At 39.2% G+C, this 22,607-nt stretch overlaps 1 protein-coding gene across 7 annotated transcripts in view; it reads left to right on the top strand.

Annotated features, from left to right (window-relative positions):
• Positions 1–2,197: 2,197 nt before the first annotated feature.
• Positions 2,198–22,607, top strand: part of MRC1 (mannose receptor C-type 1) — a 168,958-nt gene continuing 148,548 nt past the window's right edge. For 5 of the 7 annotated variants that reach the window (XR_011489419.1, XM_070472119.1, XM_070472118.1 and 2 more), the window contains exons 1-3: positions 2,376–2,647; positions 13,089–13,161; positions 17,548–17,689. Coding sequence is in view for 6 of the 7 variants with exons in the window: in XM_070472119.1 (XP_070328220.1) it covers positions 2,391–2,647; positions 13,089–13,161; positions 17,548–17,689 (472 nt within the window). In the remaining variant the exon portion in view is untranslated. Of the gene's footprint in view, positions 2,648–10,645; positions 10,742–13,088; positions 13,162–17,547; positions 17,690–22,607 lie in introns of those variants that run through there. The other 2 variants (XM_070472121.1, XM_070472120.1) reach the window with 2 other exon arrangements.

Consider the following 22,607-nt stretch of genomic DNA (forward strand, 5'->3'; position numbering starts at 1 on the left):
CAGAGGACAACAACCATAAACTTTCCTGCTCAAGAGAAGCACAGCTAGTTATCAGGGCATTCCCTGTGGAGGAGAACAGTAGGTCCCATTCCATGAATGTAACACACTTGGTGTTATCTTTGAGGCTAAAGTTAAAGAGAAAATAGGAACTGGAGGAAGATGATAGATGAGAAATTTAGAGTGTCAGTTTTCAATTGCCATATATGGAAATAAATAGAATTCCAGTTCAGGTAAGAGCCAGACTGTTTTTATTCAACAACTGTCTTCAAATTCTCAGATCATGATTCCAGTTAGTGGAATTTGTGGAAGAAATTATAATACATTGTAGCACTAGATGACCCAAGGCCCAGGGTTAGGAGGTTAAAATCTAGTCTGCATCAAGTATCATTTAAATAGAAAATTTTTCAGGGAGGATAACAGAGAATTGATGTCAATCGTATGCTATTAGAAACAGTTGCCAACAGAACTGCTGCTTAGATGGTTTACTGCTCCATCCTTTTGTATTCTTGCCACCTTTCTTCCAGGTGTCTTTTTTTCATATAGAGGACTTCTGCTGCACTTGATTATTATTATTATTGTTCGTGCTGGGCAGCATGTGGGATCCCAGTTCCCCAACTAGGGATCAAACCTGCGCCCCCTGCAGTGGAAGCGTGGAGTCTAACCACTGGACCACCAGGGAAGTCCTTTGCTACACTTCAATGGTGGCGAGGTCAAAGGGAATCACCTGGCAGCTCAAGGAAACTTGTGTCTGATTATCCTGCTGTGGGAAGGCAGGAGGTGTGAATCCTCAGAGCCACCCCCAGAATCCTAGGTGCATCCCAAGAACCGAGCAACTATGGGATCCCTCTGAAAAGGGCCTTGAAACACAGAAGCCAAGAGAAATATGACGTGTCTCAGTCAGACACAGGCACGGGGGTGCCATCTGATGAAGCCGGCAGACAGGAGGGATTGGACCAGCCTGTGTGGGTGCATCACTCCCGTACCACTTGTGGTAGCCAAGGCTCTGTCTTGTGTAGGCTCCTCTGCGGCTTCCATGTGGCTTCCCCATCTCTAGGTCCATACCAGTCCAGCCCTGCCTTCACATCTGCACTGTCCCTCCTTTCCAAATAGTCAGCTGATTCCTCTGTTTAGAAAATGCCTTTTCACACACACATTTACACATGCACACACACACACATCCTTCATGGGATGTGGGTGTTCTGAGTCCACCTGATTTTCCTAGCATCACCTTCCCCTGTGTCCTGCCATGCCACTCCAGACTTCACCATCATGCCTCCCAGTTGTTTTTTTCTGCCTGAAATGTCACTGACACCCCAACACCCACCATCTGTTTGCATCATTATCTTTCCCTCCCCTTCCCAAAACCAAAGAGGAAGCTCTTCTCTGTGGTATCATAGCATTTAGGTTAGACTTCTGACTGCAGTTATTTTTTGTTGCCTGTAGGTTTGTTTCCTCTGTGGATTGTGAGGGTTTTCAGGGAAGGACACTTTGTCACACATACATTGAACCACCCCACACCCAGTGGAATGCTCATCACAGCTGCTCAAAGTGGCTTGTGCAAAGGAAAGATATTCAGGGGTACAATTTTCTTTTAAATATTTGATATGTTTTTAGACTAGATGTAGATAACTCTTCATGTATTGATCCTGATAACAAGTTTCTCACATCATCGTTAGTTTCCTGACCTGCAAAATAAAAATAATGTTAATCTGTGTTGCATAGCAATTAATGTGCAAGAACAAATAAATATTTCAAGTACTAGGAAGAAATCTGGTTGGGAAATTGGCAAAGTGAATCCAAACTCCCTTTTCATGCATTTTGAAGAGAAATGAGAGGTTGCTGTCTTAGACAAAGACTCAAGCTTTGGGTATTTCTCTGGATCTGCTCAGTTATAAAAATAGGGGATTGGATTATGTCTTTTCTTCTTTTTTAACTCTAAAATCTGCTGGATCTACACAGTTGTAAAAATAGGGGGTTGGATTATGTCTTTTCCTCTTTTTTAACTCTAAAATTATATTATTGCAATGGTTCTACCTAACAAGTGTTAAATATTAAATAAGTGTTTTTTGTGCTCCAATTCATGATAAAGACTACTTTAAAAGACCCCACTTTTACTGAGGCTCCAAAGCATATTCTGAAATTCATTTGACTTCTAGTAATGGATCTGCAAACACATTAAGTGATCACTTCCATGACGGCTCTGTTTCTTTAAGAGACCTCGGTTGTTAAGTTGGAAGATCACTGAACCATATGAGGGTCAATAAAAGAATAAAGTCACTGGTGAGTGATTCGAGTACAAGGAACTTGACCCCAGTTCAGTATCTGTGCGTCCATATGCTGCTCACAGTCAGAGGAGGAGAGTGTGGTCCCCGGGTGCTCGGCCTCCCAGGATGGCTTCAGGAAAACTAATCAAGCTGCTGGTGTTTGAGCTGCTTGAGTTTACTGCTTTCTGTGTCCCTACGTTGGTGATAATGGAACAGTTTGCTGTTGCCTATTACACCACAAGGCATCCGCCTGACAAAACACGTTATTGGCTGATTGTTTCCTGTTCAATTGCTTATGTAGCTTCAGTGACTCTCTTGATTTGGGTTCCTGTGAAAGTTCTCTTGTACAAGAAACGTCATCTTTACCAAAAAATCAAAGGATGGTGAGTAAAAAGAATTCTTTCGCAGGGACCCCCTGGGATGCTTTCAAAGAGATTGTCTCGTTCTCTGGGCATGGATGCTAGCATAACACACAGGTGTGTAATGTGAGATTAAGAAGAAGTAATAACCACTGTTTCAATCAATGTATTCATAGTTGTATGAAGTATGGAAGTATCTTCTATATTTTAAAAAAATATTTTTTTGATGTGGACTATTTTTTTTAAGTCTTTTCTGAATTTTTTATAATATTGCTTCTGTTTTATGTTTTCGTTTTTTGGCCATGAGATATGGGATCTTAGCTCCCTGACCAGGAATTGAACCCACATCTGCTGCATTTGAAGGCAAAGTCTTAACCATTGGACCACCAGGGAAGTCTCCTTCCATATTTTTTTTTAAGAGTCATTTTTTTGCTGACTGATAATTGCAATTTACGTGTATTCCTAAGACTCTGATACTCTGAGTAGTGATTGTTTTTGTACTAATTCCTCTGTACACTAAAGTGTGCAAAGTTTTGATAGTTAATTTACAGAAACCATAATCATAAGATTCTAATATATAATTTTTCCATTGTATAAAGCTGAAAGTAATGTGTGTTTACATTGCAATGTTTTATAACTATAAGGCACCCTTTGATCATTAACCAACTAAAATTTTTAAGTAAACTGGTTCCTTTATTTAGATTTAAAAAATAAAAATAATAATACTTTGATTGCATTGATAAATTCTATTACCTTGATGGTGAGAAGGGTAAGTATTCAAATAATAATACAGAAATATTTTAAATAAATCATGGCTTAATAAGGATTGAACTCATAGTTTAGTGACTATATTGATCCATGTAAAGGTATTGAGAACAAATAATCTCTGGTCCTAATGTATTTTTCCTTTTAAATCTTCAGATCTGATTCTTGTCATCTGAGATACATAGAATACATTTGACAAGCAAAGAGCTGGGAATTTTAATTCAAGCAAGGGCAGAAATGTAAAAATAATAGATAAAGCTATACATCTGTATATTGAGAAACACTGTAGGGAGGATGGGCCAGATCCTGGGTGGGGCCCAGGATGTCACCCCCGAAACCAACCAGGAGACTTTCAGTTCCTGGAGGGCAGACATCCTGAGTGGTTTCTGAAAATAAAGCATGTGGTTGGCATTGCTTTCATCAGTGGGGTTTAGGTGTTTTCCAACCCTTGACCCAAACCCTCAAGATCAACTAAGCTGAGCTGGGCCCTCCACCCCTCATACCTGCTAGGAGTTGCTTCAACTGTTCAAGACTCCTGACCAGGCCGGGAAGTGTTTGAGGGGATACGGAGGGTCTAAATGACAACAGGAGTAAACCAGTAGGAAGCTGGCCAAACCAGCCCAGGAAGGTGCTCTCTTATCTTTTTCTGCATTGGCTTAATCCCTAGGACCTTTTAGGTCTGAATATCATTCAGGCAGCAAACCTTCCCCTATTGCTTATTATTATTATGTGGGAGCTAAGATTCCACATGCCTCATGGTCAAAAAGCCAAAACATAAAACGGAAGCAATGTGGTAACAAATTCAATAAAGACATTGAAAATGGTCCACCTAAAAAACTTGAAAAAATAGATTATTATTATTTATTTATATTATTTATAAATATTATTTATTTTTAAATAATGTATTTAAAATATTATTAATCTGTAATTCTTTAACTGATTACTTATTATGTACTATAATATGAATTTATCAGTTTCATTTCATTGCATACCACTTTGTGAAGTATGTCTTTTTTTGAGTTTATCTTTATTATTCCCAAGAGGAAACTGAAGATTACAGAGGTTAAGAAACTTAACTCGGTCAGCTGACAAGTGAGTGGAAGGCCTGTACTTTGGACCCAGGTCCATCTGATTCTGTGGTTGGTCCTTCTAACCACTACCCTAAACTGCTTCTTTGAAGGGTGAGGTCCCAATCTCTGGGAGCAACTGAAAGTAAAGAGAGCAGTCTTTCTACTCCTTAGTGTCTGTGCTTTTGTTTTTTGTTGTTTTTGTTTGTACACCTGGTCCAGCTACTTCCCTGTGCTAAGTTGTCTTGGGCTACCACAATAATTACATCTTTCAGTGATTCCTTTTGGAAAATACTCTTTCAGTCTTTCATTTCTGTTTGTGGGTGTGGTTGGTCATGAGTATTCTAAAGAGTTTTAGGTGGATGGCATGTTATCTATGATTTCAGTGAAACTGTCCCTCCGTGACCTCTTTTACAAGCCATTGTTACCGCTTACTGGCCTAGAAAAGAAGAAATTGTTACTGAGTACTATTCTAGGAACCTTACACATTCCATACTGTTAGACTTTATGACAACCCAGTGAGGTATTCACTAATAGTCTTGTTGTATAGATGAAGAAATGGAAACTTGAAGAAATGATTAACTTTGGCTAGTGGTAAAATTTATAACTGGTGGAGCTGGAATTTGTGAGCCCAGAGTGGTCTGATTCTGTGCTGTTTCTTCCACCTTCTTCCTATGCAACTTTTTAAATATTCTTTCTGACTTTGAATGCTAAGTATGTTTCCAAAAAAATGCAATTTTTCTAGTGTCATTAGGATACATCTTCCCTAAAGATATATATTTGGATATTATATGTGATCCCCAAAAATGTGTATAGAATATTTTAATATATGTGGTAACACAGTGTGTGTCATATAACTTGATTTCTAGAGGAAGATGATGCAAAAATAATTGCTATTACAGAAAATAGGAATTGAAAGCATGAATTATTTTTTAAGAATATTTAAATAGTTGTTTATGTGGGATTTCATAGATTCTTAGCTTTCACAGCTATGTTGTTGATGGGCCTATTTGAGAATCTCTCTGTACATCCACACTGGTGCCATGGGTCCTATGTGGTTGGTATTCAGGAGAGAGTGAATCATCCAGCTAATGAATTCCTGACATTGTTGCTGAAGGCTGTAGACCTGAATTGAAATTCCAGCATTGGCCCTGATTTTAAGATCATCCTTTGAATTCTTTTAAGTTTTAGTTTTCTTATGAGCAAAATGGGGACAACCTAGTTTCTCTGTTGGGTTATTCTAAGAAACTGAGTAAGATTATGCATGAAAACTTCTGAGCACAATGCCTAGCACATAGTAAGGACCTGGTAAATGTTAATGTTGTTATCTCAGGCTGAATTTAATATCTCCATTGAAAACATGATCTGGTTTAATCCTCAGAATGACTCTGAGAAGTGATGATAAAACTGAAGAAAATTCTAGAAGTGATACTCTGTGTATCCAGAAAATCTTCTAGGTTTCTTTTATCCTTTGAGAGTGAAATGATGAATATCTTATATTTTGTGATTCTATTCTATACATAGCGTGATTCTATTTATTTTTTAGAATTGAAGAATGGTAGCTCAGATGGTAAGGAATCTGCCTGCAATGCAGGAAACCTGGGCTCGATCTCTGGGTCAGGAAGATCCCTTGGAGAGGGGGATGACTACCCACTCCAGTATTCTTGCCTGGAAAATTCCATGGACAGAAGAGCCTGGGGGTCTAAAGTCCATGGGGTTGCAAAGAGTTGGACATGACTGAGTGACTAACACTTTCACTTTTCATGGTTGATTTATAATATTGTGTTAATTTCTGCTATACAGCAAAGTGATTCAGTTATACATATACATACATATTTTTATATTCTTTTCCATTATGGTTTGTTTCAGGATGTATATTTTATTTAATTTGACTCTGCCAGGTCTTAGTTCTGGCATGTGAAATCATCAATTATTGCAGCATGCAGGATCTAGTTTCCTGTCCAGGGATCCAACTTGGGCCCCCTGCACTGAGAGTGTGGAGTCTTAGCCACTGGACCACTGGGGAAGTCTCTATCTTAGGATATTGAATATAGTTCCTTGTAGTATACAGTAGGACCTTGTTGTTTATCCATACTATACATAATAGTTTGCAGCTGCTAGTGCCACATTCCCAATCCAGTCCTCCCCCAATCCTCTCCCTCTTGGCAGCCACCAGGCTGTTCTCTACTAGAGTGTGATTTTATGTTTCATTTTCTCATTTGACCTGCACTCAGTGTTGTAAAGTTGAGGGAATGGACATAATTGTCATTTTTTTTTCCATAATTGTCATTTTATAAGGGAGGAAACAAGGTCAGAAAGTTTCGGACACACTCTAAACCAACAGAAGTCTGAACTTTAATCCGGTGTTCTTTCTTTTACTCTTGTTAAACACTTCCTCATTCTTTTGGAATGACTGTTCTTTTTAGGGATGCCTGTCATAATTTATAATAAACTAGGGGCATGGTTTGAGGAAAAGAAGAAAAACTCGTTATATACACACCAAATTTTATATCCCAGTAAATAAGAGGAAACTTTGCCTAGGACATCACGGAATGGGTGAAACCATCGAGCTATAGACTAATCAGTGAATGGGTAAAACCGTTGAGCTACAGACTAACCTGAAACTGAAGTAGATTTCCTCAGAGAGGGCACCTTGGGGAAGGATAATCCTAGAAGACTTTGGGGGGTTCCCAGACTGGTTTGGGGTGATATTTTAGGAATTCTGTCAAGTCTTGCAGAGTATGATTCCTTTAGTCAGCCATCCACAACCTTTGTGGCACCGGGCACCAGGAAGACAATTTTTCTGTGGACTAGGATGGTGGGATATGGTTTTGTGATGACTCAAGCACATTGCATTTATTGTGTACTTTATTTCTATTATTATTACATCAGCTCCACCTCAGATCATCAGACATTAGATCCTGGAGGTTGGGGAACCCCTGCCTCAGACCATGACATGTCAGCCATCCTGGGCAGTGCCAAGTTAGACTCCAATTGGAACATTTTCCTTTGTTGACACCTTTTACTTACACTGCAAGATTTGCTGTTGACTTGTTTCTGGTGGCAGTGGAAGTCATAGCAGTAATAGTTCTAGTTGTCATCATAGTAAAATAAGAGTAAATATTGATCGAACAATTACCATGTACCAAGAAGAGTTGTAAACACACTGCCTGTGTTATTTTAGTTAATTCTCTAACTTTTATGAAGAAGAACATTTACAGTGTTCGTTTTATGAGTGAGGAAATTGGGGCAGAGAGAGAGGTTAAAAGACCACCTGGCCAGTGAGTAGGGAGTCAAGACCGACCCCATTTGTCTCAAGTCTGAGCACCTTAACGGTGCTCAGCAACACACACGAGGGACCGGCTTACCCGAGGAGGCGGAGCTCACTCTTTCCAGCACCTCCGAGGTGGTCATGGGTGAATTGCCAGGAGATAACCAGTGGTGCTTAACAGTTACTGCTTCCCAGAGAACCCTCTTTCTCTCAGTCTGTCTGTCATCTTCTGAAAACCTCAAGACTGATCATTTTCTTGTCCTTGACCACAGGCTTTCTCTGCTTGTCCCACCACCTCCAGTCAGTCAGCAGGAGTGGATTCACTTTTGCTTTTCTCTCCTGCATATGCAGTCAGTCACCAGATTCCATGAGTTCTTCCTCTTTCATCTCTATCGACTCAGCATCTTGTTCTCATGACTCTTTTCCTCACCCCAGTCAGGCACTGATTTCCAGGGCCACTGTGCACTTGAGTCTCTGGCATGGCTCGCCAATTTTTGATCTGTTCACGTCCAGGGTCAGATCCCTTGTTCTGGTCACTTTTGCTCAAGGAGGCACAGAGAGCATTTTATGAACCTCCTGGGTCTCTGAAGACCTTCACCAACAGCTGTCCTTGCCTTTTGCCTCTCTGTCCCTCTCATCCCCTCCATGTCCTTGTTGACAGAGTAATAACCTTCTTGAAAAATGTTGCCTGCATTTCAGTGCCACCTCTAAAACTCTACTCTTCCCCTTGCTTTTAGAATTCAGTGTTGGAATCATCTGAAAGCTGAAGACACCTTAGTGTCCATCTATCACACCATTTGTCACAATACAGACAGTCTGCCTCTGATTTTAAAGGAGCTTCATGACTTTTTGTGTTTCTGATTATGAGAATGTGTTGTGTTGTGCTCACTCGCTCAGTTATGTCCAACTGTTTGGGCCCCATAGACTGTATCCCACTAGGCTCCACTGCCCATGGGATTTTCCAGGCAAGAATACTAGAGTAGGTTGCCATTTCCTTCTCCAGAGGATCTTCCTGACCAAAGGATTGAACCCACATCTCTTGCATCTCCTGCATTGGCAGGCAGATTCTTTACCACTAGTGGCACCTGGGAAGCAATTATGAGAATAGTCTTCCTAATTTCCTTGTATTGAAATAAACTCTGCCATGTGTAGCTTCCTTCCCATCTTCTTTGTAAATGTCACATCCTATGCCCTGCCTTAGATGCCAATGAATTTGGCCATGGCTGGGAGCCCTACCCATTGCCCCCTGATTTTCCCTTTTTATTGATTTTCTTTTTTATGTGTCAAGCATAATTAATTTGGAGGTTGCATATTTTAATTTGCATAGAAAAGCTTGGCTTCTGGGAATACCCTGTCCAATGGTTTGGACTCCATGCTGTAACCACAGGGAGCCCGTATTCAGTCCCTGGTTGGGGAACTAAGATCCCAGGTGCTGCATGGTGGGGTTAAAAGATTTTTTAAAAAGAAGAAGAAAAAGAAAATTTTGGTTTCAGTCAATCAATCAATCAGCCAATTTTCAGTGATTCAACACTCACCAATTTCAGAGTACTGTCCTTGTTATGAAATTATGCTGGCATGGCTACCAGCAATTAATTAGCTGCATGTAATGGTCACTCTCAGTAGCATGACATTTTTTTCTTCCTTTTTTTTTTAAAATGATTAGAGTATAGTTGATTTACAGTGTTCTGTTATTTTCAGGTGTACGGCAAAGTGATTCAGCTATACGAATACATGTCCCCTTTTATTGCTTTTCTCTTTTTTTATTTTTTGTTTTCCTTTTATTGCTTTTCAAGCTCTCTCATCAGCTCTCATAAACTGTCGCTTGTGTGATGACAACTCCCCACATTGTGTCTCTAAGGGTGACTTCCTGTCTGAGCTCACTGTGTCTATACTGAAGCTTTTCAAATATTTGAAGATGGGCTCATCACAGCCATTTCAGCCACATCCCATTTAGTCTGCTAGGAAGTTTTCTCCAGTGTCCCAGTCCCATCAGTTATTCTCTGTGTCCTGTGATTTCTGGACCTTGTACTCTTCGTGATGTCTCCTTGGGATGTAGCTGACTTGTTAATGTCTGAGTGTACTCTCCATGATAACCACAAACCTTCAGTTTATTACAGAGCACAGTAATGTGAAATGCAGCAAAACAAGGTCTGCCTGTATGTTGGTTTTAGCCAGCAGTTCTAAGGTTTAAGGCTTGACAACCAACCTGTGTGTGTGGACACTCTGTCCTCTGGACCTATCAGGGTGAGGGCTCCACCCTCTGGGCCACGGGCAGCAGGCCTGCTTCTGCATCTGAGGAGGGAGCCCCTGGGCCCATGGTAGCAGTGGCAGCTTCCCTGGCCTCTGTGGCATCATCAGAGTCATTCTTCCCTTTTCTTAATGATGGCACATCTCTGCGGCCAAAGGGCTCTGTATTGGGCTTACCAGATGGCTCAGTGGTAAAGAATCCACCTGCCAATGCAGGAGATGTGGATTCAATCCTAGGGTCGGTAAGATCCCCTGGAGAAGGAAATGGCAGCCCACTCCAGTATTCTTGCCTGGGAAATCTCATGGTCAGAGGAGCCTGGTGGGCTACAGTCTGTGGGGTCTCAAGGAACTGGACGGGACTGAGCATGCACATATGGCACGGCGCAGCTCTGTATTAGCCCATTTCCTGCCTATGGTATCCTAGAAGTCTCACAGCCTTTCTTCATTTTGTCCTGTCTCTGTCGCCCTTCAGAGCAAGCTGTTAGTGTTTCTGCTGAGATTGTTGATTGGATTCACAAGCCACACCCTTAGTGTTTTCTCCAGAATGTGCTCTCCCATCTTTCCTGCATCCTTTGCAATACGGATACGAGTGTGTCAAAGAAAATAAGACAATGTGTTCTTAGCTAGGTGTATATATTGCCTGTGTGCTCAGCTGCTTAGTCGTGTCTGACTCTTTGTGGCCCCGTGGACTATAGCCTGCCAGGCTCCTCTGTCCACGGAATTTTCCAGAAAAGAAAACTGGAGTGGGTTGCTGTTTCCTACTCTGAGGTATGTAAATTACTAAATCAAAATTTTAAAAGAATGTGGATAACTGTCTTTCAGCCTCATTACTTTGTTGTATAAATCTATGTATTTTATGCACTTAAAAATTCTGAGAAGGGCCCATAGGATTTACCAGATTCCCAGAAAGTTTATTGTATAAAGATGGTTTGGAAATATTGTTCTAAATGCTGGAGATAAAGTAATGAACACCTTAGATAAGGCACCTTGCCCCATGGAACTTACCTTGGATACAGGCAAACAGGAGTCAGACACGAAAGATCTATGATCAGACTAGGTCTATCATCCAGAGACTCCCTGTCAAAAAAGAATAGCTAGTGTAAATCTGGAAGGTGGGACAAGGTTGGTATGATCACAGAATAACAAGATGTTATTAGTATGTTATTAGATGTTATTAGTATGGTGGGGTCAAGTGTATGTTGGGAAAGGGGCAGATCATTCTAAGTGAAGAGAGTAAAAGAAATAAGAGAAACCATATCATGGAGAACATGTAGACAGTGGTGCTAGGTTTCAATTTTATTTTAATTACTTATCCACTGGAGATTTTTAGAAAATTTATTAAATCCACAAATAAGTATATTTTGTGGTAAGATGCACCTATCATAAAACCTACCATCTTAATGATTTTAAAGTGCAGAGCTCATGGGCATTAAGTACATCCACACTGGTGTGCTACCATCCATCCACAGAAGCTTCTTCGTTTGGAAAAACTGAAGCTCTATAGTCATTAAACATTAACTCCCCACTCCCAGCCCTGGTGATTTTGAGCTGAGTAGTAAGGTGTGTTTTACATTTACAAAATTAGATGTTTGCTTTATGGGAAAAATATTGCTTGGCAAGAATAGAAACACTACCAGGAAACTGGTTACGAAGTACTGCAGATAAGAGATGATAGTGAGTGAGCTACTGTGTTAGTGAATGGTGATTTGAAATGCACTTTGGCAGTAAAGCATGCAGGATTGGATGATGACTGGAATGAGTATGGGTTCTTTTTCAGGCCTGTTAAGCCTGAGTTGTCTATTAGACATCCAATGGAGGTACCAAATAGATAGGTGCGTGTCCAACTCCAGATCTCAGGATAGAGGCCATTGTATATATTCTAGAATCTATTTGCAAGTCCCGGGTGAGTGGGTGGTGTTTAAATGATGGAATTGGCTGAGATAATCAAGGGAAATAACACAGGTAAAGAAGAGGTGCCAGAGTAATTCCTGAGGTACTCTTAGAGGTGAAGCTGAGAAGAGGACTCTGTGAATGCCCTTGCCAGCCTCAGAGAGCTGAGGGCTTCAGGAATCTCCCTCTGGGCTCAGAGAAAGAGGCAAAGGTACCAATTTTTAAATTTCATCATACCTCTGGTTTTAGCAGGTTGTTCTGGGTCTGGCTATGAGAGTTGGGCTATCTCAACCCTATCTTATGTCTATACCTAGAAAATCTAGGATGGGGCTGGAGTGGAGGGACATGGCAGGGATAATTCTTGGAGTCTGAAAGACTCCAACTCTGTGTGTTTTAACACACACTATACTATAAATGTAATTAGTATAATGTATATTTAACTAAGGAGAGAGGAGGTAAATAGTTCATTATAGAAAAATTTGAGTGTATTTTGCAATATCTTCCTGTAAATTGATAATGCTAAATATATGTACTAATTCTCTCTGTCATAAAATATTTATATATCTCAATAACTATTTGGTTGCTTGATTGTGCAAGGCTTAAAAAGTTAAAGTGTTAGTCACTCAGTTGTGTCCGATTCTTTGTGACCGCATGATCTGTCCATGGAATTCTCCAGGCAAGGCTTAAAAGGTGGTCCAAAAACAAATATGAAAAACTATATGATTTTTATGTATATATATATAAATTTTTTCCCTCAGGTAAGAAAAATTCAGATATTTTCACCTTGTCACCTTTAACTAATGGTATATGGTTTCTAATTTATTTTTTGAAAGATCAGTTTTGCAGCATGAGGTATAGTATCCCTAGAGAGAGTCATGCTGTTCTTTTTTTCCCAACTGGTCACCAGAGCCTGACGTGTTGGACAGGGTTCTAATGAATGAATTATGAAAGTACTGAATGTCATTTGTCTTGCACTGTGATACTTTTAGCCATCGATGGTTTGTTAATTATTTGGAAACCTTTCACCCTCTTATTCTAGAAAAACATCCTGGCTTTTTGTGTGTTCCCCTTTGCCATACTCAAACATTTGGGAAATGGAAATAGGGAAGCAGTGGCTTCTTAGAAAAACTATAAAGGAGTGCAGGAACTGCACAATTGGCAAAATGTAACAGGAACTGTTGATCTTGTACATTATTGCTTTTGCTTATTTTTTCTCCTTTGCTAGGAGACCTGTTATGATGATGTGTGTAGTACTCACCACGCTTCCCAGCTTCAGCTTTTCTATAGCAGTGACTGAGGTATGGAATTTTGATTTCTTCTCCTGCCTATAAGATTTTGAGATTTTAGAATGTTCCCCTGTCCTTAAAATTTCACAGAATGGTATGCCCAACAAGTTTCTTAAAGTTTATTTTCTCCAGTCTTAGATCATTGTTATCTCTGTGATTGTGGAGGAAGGTCTAGCAGCCAATTTTTAAAAATCTACTGTGTTTGTGTAAGGGGGTGGGGAAAAAGGAATGTCACTTGAAAATAATAAAAAGGCAAGGAATTTGAGAGAAGATCCACATTTTGTTTCTTCTAACCTGATGTTTTTCATGAGTGTTCTTGGCTGTAAAGAGAGTAGAACAGTATCTCAGGGAACAACCACTCACATGATAAGACCTTTGATAAGATATCTGTTGCCAAATAATTTGCATGGGATGTTTATTTGAAAAGAAATTTGAATTCATCTTTCAACCAAAGGCAGCTCCCAAGGGACTCTGATGGATGTGTGTCTTCAGGACAGGAATATTATAGATATAACTTTCAGGCTGTGAGAACTCTTATTAACCAGAGAGTTCAAAGCAGAATGCCCTGCTAATCTTATTATTTGTAAGGTGCTTGAGATGTAATTTTTTAATTTATTAATAAAATTTTCATTTACATGTTGAGTAGATAGTCACTAAGTGCATATTACATGAAATTAGATCCTGAGGATAGAGAACTCAGAAAATTTGACAGTCTCTGGCCTTCAGTGAGCTTCCCTGGTGGCTCAGCAGTAAAGAATCTGCCTGCAATGCAAGAACCTCAGGAGATGGTTCGATCTCTGGGTCAGGTGGATTCCCTGGAGAAGGGAATGGCAACCCACTCCAGTATTCTTGCCTGGAGAATTCGAAGGACAGAGGAGCCTGGTGGGCTATAGTCCCTGGGGTCGCAAAGAGTTGGACACGACTGAAGTGACAGCACACACACACAGCCTTCACTAATTTTTCAACTGATGGTGGAGGGCAAAAAAACAGGCAGTAAGAGCAGGTCTGCTTAGTGCGACGAGAGAGATGTATACCGGGTAATGGATGACATCATTAGAAATTACATGACTTTGGAACGTGTCCTAGATGCAGCAGTAGGACAATATATGAACACACAGAATAACCTCAGAAGGCTACAGAGATGGACTTTTCATCAAACTGCAACACACGAGTATTTTAATCTTGATCTGTCATTTTCTCTTCCTTCCCCACCAGTGACTTTGTAAAGCACTTGGGAGGTTCCTACGAGCTTCAAAAATTCAGGGTATGACCTGTCAAGGAACACTACTATCACAGAGATGCACTATCTATGGTTTGCCCTTTTGGGCCAAATTTCTCATTATGTTTCACCCATTGTTGCATATTTTTCTTTACTTTTTTCTTATTTTACACTGAGGTATAACACACAAACAGAAAAGTTCACACAACATAGACAGTCTTAATGGAATACTACAAAGGAAGCCCCCGTGGAAACATTACTCAGTTCAAAAAATAAAACTTCGCCAGCTCCCTAAAGGCCATCTCTTTTGGCTACCTTTCCTTCTATCCCAAAGGTCACTTCTACCTTACTTCTAATATCACAGGTTAGTTTATCTGTTTTTGAAAGCTTTATAAAAGGAAATCAAATTGTTATTATCTATGATCTTTCTGTGTATCTTTTGTTCAAAATGTGTGCTATTCTTGTTTTTCTGTTTAGATGTAGTTCATTCATTTTCATTTTTTATTCCTGTATCAGTATTTCATTTTACAAATATATCACACTCTATCAGTTCTACTCTATGTTATTTTATTTTTTGGCCATGCCACCTGTCTGGTGCGATCTCGGTTCCCTGCCCAGAGCCTGAACCCGGACTGCAGCAGTGAAAGTCTGGAATCCTAACCACTTACCTACCAGGGAACTCCCATCAGTTATACCCTTGATGGTCATTTCAGTTTCCAGTTTTTGCTGCTGTGAACATCCTTCAACGTGTCTCTTGTTGCCACATATAAGCATTTGGGTTGGTCAAATGTGCAGGACTAGAATAGATGGATCAGAAGATGTTCAAGTACTCAATTATAACTAACAGTGTCAGTTTTTCAAAGAGATTATATTAATTTAGACTTCCACTAGCAGAGAATGAGCAGTCTTTGTGTTCCCCATCCTCAGTAGCACTTGCGTTGTCAGCCTTTTTATTTTAACCATTCTGGTGAGCATATTCTTGAATTTCATTATAGATCTCAATTTCATTTCCCAAATAATTAATGAGATTGAGCCTACTTTTCATTCCATTTTTTCCCTAATGTGTTACTTATCTTTTAAAAATTGATTTGGAGGAATTATTTATATATTCAGATTTCAGGCTCTTACTGATTTTATGTATTGCAAACATCTTCTCATTCTGTGACTTCATGTTCTTAATTGTATATTTTGATGGAGAGAAGCTTTTGATTTTAAAATAGTCCACTGCGTCACTTTATTTGCTGTATTTTCTTTTGGTTACTTGTTTGAAACAATTTTGTCGTATTGTGAATCTGAACCTTGAAGTCCCAAGGATAGTCTCCTATATAACATTTTGAAATTCTCTTTGAACTTCACAATCTACCCATAACTAATTTTTGTGTGTGTTGTGCAGTAATGGATAGTTTTTTTTCCCCCAAATAATATCTAATAGACTGAGCACCATTTATTAAAATGTCTGTCCTTGTCACATTTCTCTGTAGTTAATAAATCAGATGTGTGTGTCCATAGTCTATTCTGAGCTTTCTGTTCTGTTCCACGGCCTACTTTTCTATTCCTGTGCCAACACTACAATATTTTAATTCTTACATGTTTATAATAGTTCTTTGTATCCAGAAGAGTAAAATTTCCTGATTTCCTTTTCTTCTAGACTGTCTTGTTCTTTGTATTTTCTTTTTTTCCACTTTTTTTAAATTGAAAGATAATTGCTTTACAGAATTTTGTTTTCTGCCAAAAGCAACATGAATCAGCCACAGGTATACATATGTCCCCTCCCTCTTGAACCTTCTCCCCATTTTCCTCCCCATCCCATCCCTCTAGGTTGTTACAGGGCCCCTGTTTGAGCTCCTTGAGTCATATAGCAATCCCATTGACTATCTATTTTACATATGGTAATGTAAGTTTCCATGTTATTCTCTCCATACATCTCACCCTCTCCTTCTTCCTCTCCCCTCCATGTCCATAAGTCTCTTCTCTGTGTTTCTCCATTGCTGCCCTGAAAATAAATTCATCAGTACCATCTTTCTAGATTCCATGTATATATGTTAGTATACAATATTTATCTTTCTCTTTCTGATTTACTTCACTCCATATAATAGGCTTTAGGTTCATCCACCTCATTAGAACTGACCCAAAAGCATTCCTTTTTATGGCTGAGTAGTATTCCATTGTATATGTGTACCACAGCTTCTTTATCCATTCATATGTCGATGGACATCTAGGCTGCTTCCATGTTCTAGCTGTGTGCTGCAATGAACATTGGGGTACATGTGTCTTTTTAAATTTTGGTTTCCACAGGGTACATGCCTGAGTGGGATTGCTGGGTCATATGGTGGTTTTATTCCTAGTTTTTTAAGGAATCTCCATATTCATTTTAGAATCAGTTTATCATTTTCCACAGAAAAGTTGGAATTTTATTGAGGTTGTAACAAAAGGTATCATTTTTTAAAATCTTATTTTATAACTCTTCTGTTTTTGGGATGAGGAAATAGTTTATCCTTTGGGGGAAGATTTTGTCTATTTACAATCATATAGTCTATGAATAATGACATTTTGCTTCTCTTTTTTCCTAATACTTAAACACTGTTTCTTTCTCTCGCTTCATTATACTGGCTAGGACTTCAGTACAGTGTTGAATAGAAATGGTAATGGTGTAACCTTTGGTTTATTCTTGTCCTCAGAGGTATTGAAAACTCTTAACGTACTGCGGTTAACTTGATATTTGCCATAGGTTTTTTGTGGATACCTTAAACTGATGAAGCAAGTGCCCCAAAGCCCAGCTGGGTTTACCCAGCTCTCTCTTCTTAGAAGACCCTACACTTTAATATTTGTCTCCCTACCTCTTTGAGCTAGGACTCTCAGAGGCTCTGTTTAGCTGTTGGGTTGGGAGAGATTCCTCTTTCCACTATTCCAGGAACCTACTCTTAAATGTTAATGCACATTTACTGAACTCTTTCTTTAACTGATAGAGTTCTGTCTTCCATTAACATGGATCCTAATGACATCTTTAGAAACGGTTCAAAACTTTGTGGGATTGAACACCTAAAAAGCTGAAAACCATGCTTCTAATCTTTTAGCAAATGTATGTATAATTAGTTTAGCACTTCTTCCAGACTCCTCAAAGAACTATGAACAAAGAAAGTGCAAAATTTTAATGCTTCTTAATGGTCTTCTGAAAACAGGTTCAAAAGAATATTAATGGTTCCACTGGTATCTTACCGGATATGTTACCTGACCTGCCAGTCTCCCTAGTTCTGACTTGCTTGATTGTGGTTGATATTATTGAAAAACTCAGGATATATCCTCTTAGAGGTAGGCAAATGAGTAAGTATTCTTTTAAATACAAATATTTTTTAAAAGTTTGGCATATAATTCAACTTTCTCCCATTCTGTTATCTGTTGACATGTTTCATGATATTATGAGCTAACATTATAGTTAGAAGATTACAAATGAAGATATCTAAATACCGTTACTTTTAAACCTACTTTGATAGCTATACAGTTCTTTTCATTTCCTTTTTTGATTTTGATAGTACTGATAAATGAATAAACTTACTAAATATTGACTACTAAATCTTTAATGTTTACTTTAACAAGAAAATTACCTAAGTAAATTGTTATACATTTGTATTTTAGGAACTCTCTCAAAACCTTAAGTTTTGATGAATAAATAAGGAGTTTAGTCTGGACACGACTGAGTGATTAACACACTTTTTAGTCTGGATACTTTTGATACAGGACTTAATATGACTACTGCAGATACTTCCTGGAGATTTATATGTTTTTTTAAATTTAGTTGCTTTATAATTGTGAATTGTCAAAATGCTGAAGATTACCAAGATATGCCACATTTTTCCAAAGGGAACAGTTGAAACTAAATATTGATTGGCCTTTTTAAAAAAGTATTTTGTTAACTGAATATTTCGTTTGGTCGGTCATGAGTGCCCTCCACTTTAGTTTTATGTGATGGTGTTTGTGTTCAATGTACAATATTTGCATGGTGTGGTTATTGGATGGCAAAGATTTTGCATTTGAAATGGGTGCATCTTGTTCATCACTCCCTGACTGATGGGGTGAATGGGGGTAAATGGAGTGAGTCATAGGAGAAGGCTTTGGGATAATAAGGTGACTACTACAACCAGGAAGGAAAACTCTACACAGTCATTTCTTACGACTCAGGGGTGAGCCACCACCCCTTCCTTTTGGAAGAGTGAGCCATCCCTCTAGTCACTCTTGCTCCTCAGCTTGAAAAGAAGAACTGAATTGGAGGCCACCGTGAAATCTGAGACTCTGAGCTTCATATTTTGCACTTTGTCCTTTGGTGGGGGATGAGAGGCTGTTATGTTTAAAATAACACAGGTGATAAGGCAGAGAAGATGACGGTGGGAGCCAGTGAGTCTGTGGAGAAGGTACTCCCCAGGCACACCTGCCTTCCAGAACTGAGTGTTTTGTCTTAAACTGGGGTGGTTTGAGAATTGTCAAACCCTTGACCACTTTTCTACACTCCTTAATGACACAAGCCTATTTTGACATTGGACCAGTTTTCATGAGTCTGTATTTTCCATGTGAATGTGAACTTTGTAAGTTTTTAGTGAAAATTATTTTTTTTTAAATGCACATGTATATTTTTGAGCATAAGTTATTGGCATTTTATATTTTAAGTGATGATTTGGTCTTTTAAAGGGAAATTTTCCTTGTATTCAGAAGTAATGCTGAAAAAAGAATCAAAATAAGAGAACACCAAGTAAGAGGTCAGTCCTAGGGAGAAGACTCTAGAGCATCTTGTCCAATTGCTTCTTCTTAGTTGAAGAGCCTCTTTCTTGAGCTCGTCTCTGCTCAAACTTAGGAGGGTTAATGTCTAGTAAAGTAGCTCCATTCTTTAATAAAGTCACACATAAATAACTATCAGTCTTTCAAAATATTTTTATAAATATTAATTATATGTATACTTAATTTTTGTGTAAAATTTGAACTCAAATAATCTCCTATCCTCATTTTAACAGGCTACTAATAAAATCAATCGTATGAATTTTGAATCAATGGGATATTCTCATTTATCCTCTGGAACATTGATATGTAAATTCATAAACATAAATTATAAAACATCAACCTGAACATAAGCATAAATATAGTTTCATTGCATATGCTGCCTTAGCATCGAAGTGATAGGATGGGGATGTGGGATGGAGTTCAGACTAATTTGACTTCACTTAGGAAGTGTCAGTAAAGAAAATGTATTCTGTTCTTTGCTCCGTCCAGATAGTTTGAAATGCATACACACCAGTTTTCACAGTTTTCACCTTGTGCTAGATGAAACTAAGGTGTTCTACAATGCTTGGACCTAATGGATACTCTTGTACTAGCCTAATTATCTTTGGTTGTTGTTGGTGCATCAGCATATTTATTTATTGCAGTATAGGTGATCTACAATGTTGTATTAATTTCTGATGTACAGCAAAATGATTCAGTTGTACATATATAAACATCCTTTTTTAATATATTCTTTTCCATTATCATATCTTATCATCTCATATCTTTTCCATTATCACAGGATATTGAATATAACTCCTTGTGCTATACAGTAGGACCTTGGTGTTAACCATACTATATATATGAGTTTGCATCTGCTAACCCCACATTCCCACTCTGTCCCTTCCCACCTCCCCAACTGTCTTAACTATTTAATTCCAAGCCACCAAAATTTGATCTTCATTTTTCTTTTTCTAAATTTAAAAAATAATAAAAGCTCTATATTTGACATATGGTTAAACCAATCTTCACTGGCCCAAGGGATCCTTTCTGCTAACTTCCTATTACCAGTTGAAATGCCAAAGTATCAAGTGACTACCACGTTATAATGTCTGAGTGGGTCATTTCCCATAGACTGGGGCTCAGTTGGGAATATTTTCTGGAACAGAGATCTCTAAGGCATGTAATGTCACAGGTACCCATAGCACCTAATAGTGTCAAGTCCTAGTCATGTGAGCAAACAATAAGAATACAAGATATAGCCTGCATGTCTCCTGCTTTTACTAATGTTAGTCACTCAGTCGTGTCCAACTTTTTGTGACCCCATGGTGGACTGTAGCCCACCAGGCTCCTCTGTCCATGGAATTATCCAGGCAAGAATACAGGAGTGGGTAGCCATTTCCTTTCTTTAGGGCATCTTTCAGACCCAGGGATCAAATGCAGGTCTCCTGCATGGCAGGCAGATTCTTTACCATTTGAGCCACAAGCGAGTGGCTTTTACTAATATGTGAGTACAAATGAGCACACTTTAACATTTCCATCTGAATTTTGCTAGCTTGGTCCCAACCTCTTAGTGACTGGACTTCATCGCTCTTTTTTCTGTATTATTCTTTCTCTCATTTTTAAACTAGACCCAAGATGTATCTCCCATGGTCTCATTTGTTGGTCTAGACTGTTGAATATCCTCTGGAGTGTGTGGGCTTCAGCAGTTCTGGCACACAGGCTTAGTTGCCCCATGGCATTTGGAATCTTCCCGGACCAGGCATTGAACCTATGTTCCCTACATTGGCAGGCAGATTCTTATCCACTGTGCCACCAGGGAAGTCCCCTCCTAGTTTTTAGCTACTACAAACATTACTGTTTTGACTTTTTCAGTAGTGAAAGGGTTGAGAAGAGAAAGACAAGGATATGGTTGAAATAAATAAGATGCTGTGTATTTGAGCTGGACAGGGGAGACGTGCCCAGTTAGGTCACAGGTGTGTGGTTGGTGCAGGGGGTCCCTGTTTGCAGGGTTAGTGTCAGCAGCCACTCACTCTGTGATATCTAGCCTAGCAGAGATTGGAGACAGAGAGAGTTAACTGTTGCTGGATAGCAGCCGAATGATATCAGTATGATGACCACAGACACTGTCCTTAGGAGACCCTGAGCATTGCACATGCCCAGACTCCTTGGCAACAGCCCTAGCCAGAAGAGAGGGACTATTGTGGACTGGCTGTTTATGAGGACGAACACAGAGGGGCCACAAGGGATTGTACCAGTGGGGTGGCAAGGTGGTTTGGCTCCATGAGGGGTGTCTGCAGTTAGACGTGACTTGCTAGAAGTGAGATCAACAGGCTATTTGAGTGGAAAACATCATAGCCCTGCAGAGGAGGCGGTTTCCACTGTCACATCAGTAAGAGGTGCCAGGTATGATGTTGGCCGTGTAAGGTTTTCAAATAAATCTGCTCTCAGTGGCTGTGCTCCGGCTCCTTCTGTGTAGTCTCTTTAATACCCAGAGACTTGGACCAAGTGCTGCAGGCACTTCAGCAGCACAGATGATTATTTCTTCAAAGGATATGTAAGGTTTTAAGGCTGGCATATGTAATTTATTTAAAGTTCTCCAAGCACTTCTGATGCCCACCCTGATTGAGAGCCTTTGACGATCAGGAACTAAGACCAATAGCAAGTTAAAAGCCAAGAGATAAAATCCAAATTCTGAAAGGAATCTCCTTTCCAGATTTCCTTGAAATGGAACTTATCACTTCATAACAAAATAGCATGTTAGAGATGTTACAGATGGGAAAAGAAATTAAAAAAAAAAAAAGGACGCTGCTTTTCTCTGAATAAAATGAATGGCATCTCGAGTTCCCCTTTGCTTCTTTTTAAGAAAAAGCTTATCACACAGTCTGAACCCAGTGTGTGCACTGGTTTCCATAATGTGTTTTGCAATGGGGTTAGAGAGTACATATGAGGAACACTGAGTCCGCAGCCATGCCAAGAAGGGGAGGGGGCATTTCCTCTTATACCCTCCCTTTGCTGTTTAGAAGAAGGAAGTTTCAGAAAAGTATGTCAGCTCTAGGATTTTTTCCCCCCTTCTCAAGAAACAAGTAGCCATTTACCAGACTCTGGGTAAGAGAAGGGTAGAGTTTCTGATTTATAACTTCTAATGAAGCACCAGCTGTCAGGATTAGGTCAGCGCCGATCGGGCCAGAAACTAGACTGCCGTGGTTCCTGTGCCAAACGACATGGGGCATCAGGTGCTCTCAGGTCTGAACTGACTCCCTTTGAGTAGGACAGCTTTACGTGATTGTAGCAATTTGGCATTTTTTTTTTTTCTCTAGGAAGGAAGTAAAATGTATGAACATTTTTAATATATAAAGTGCAGTTTTTGAGAATTGCAAGGTATTTTCAAAATAAACATTTTCAGGGTCTGGTAAGAGAAAGAGAACATAAATAATTCAGCAGGCAATACTTTATTTTTTTTTTTTAACCTAACTTTATTTTATTAGCTTTT

The sequence above is a fragment of the Odocoileus virginianus genome, chromosome 9 (genome assembly GCF_023699985.2).
Source record: "Odocoileus virginianus isolate 20LAN1187 ecotype Illinois chromosome 9, Ovbor_1.2, whole genome shotgun sequence".
In the NCBI taxonomy this organism is placed as follows: Eukaryota; Metazoa; Chordata; class Mammalia; order Artiodactyla; family Cervidae; genus Odocoileus; species Odocoileus virginianus.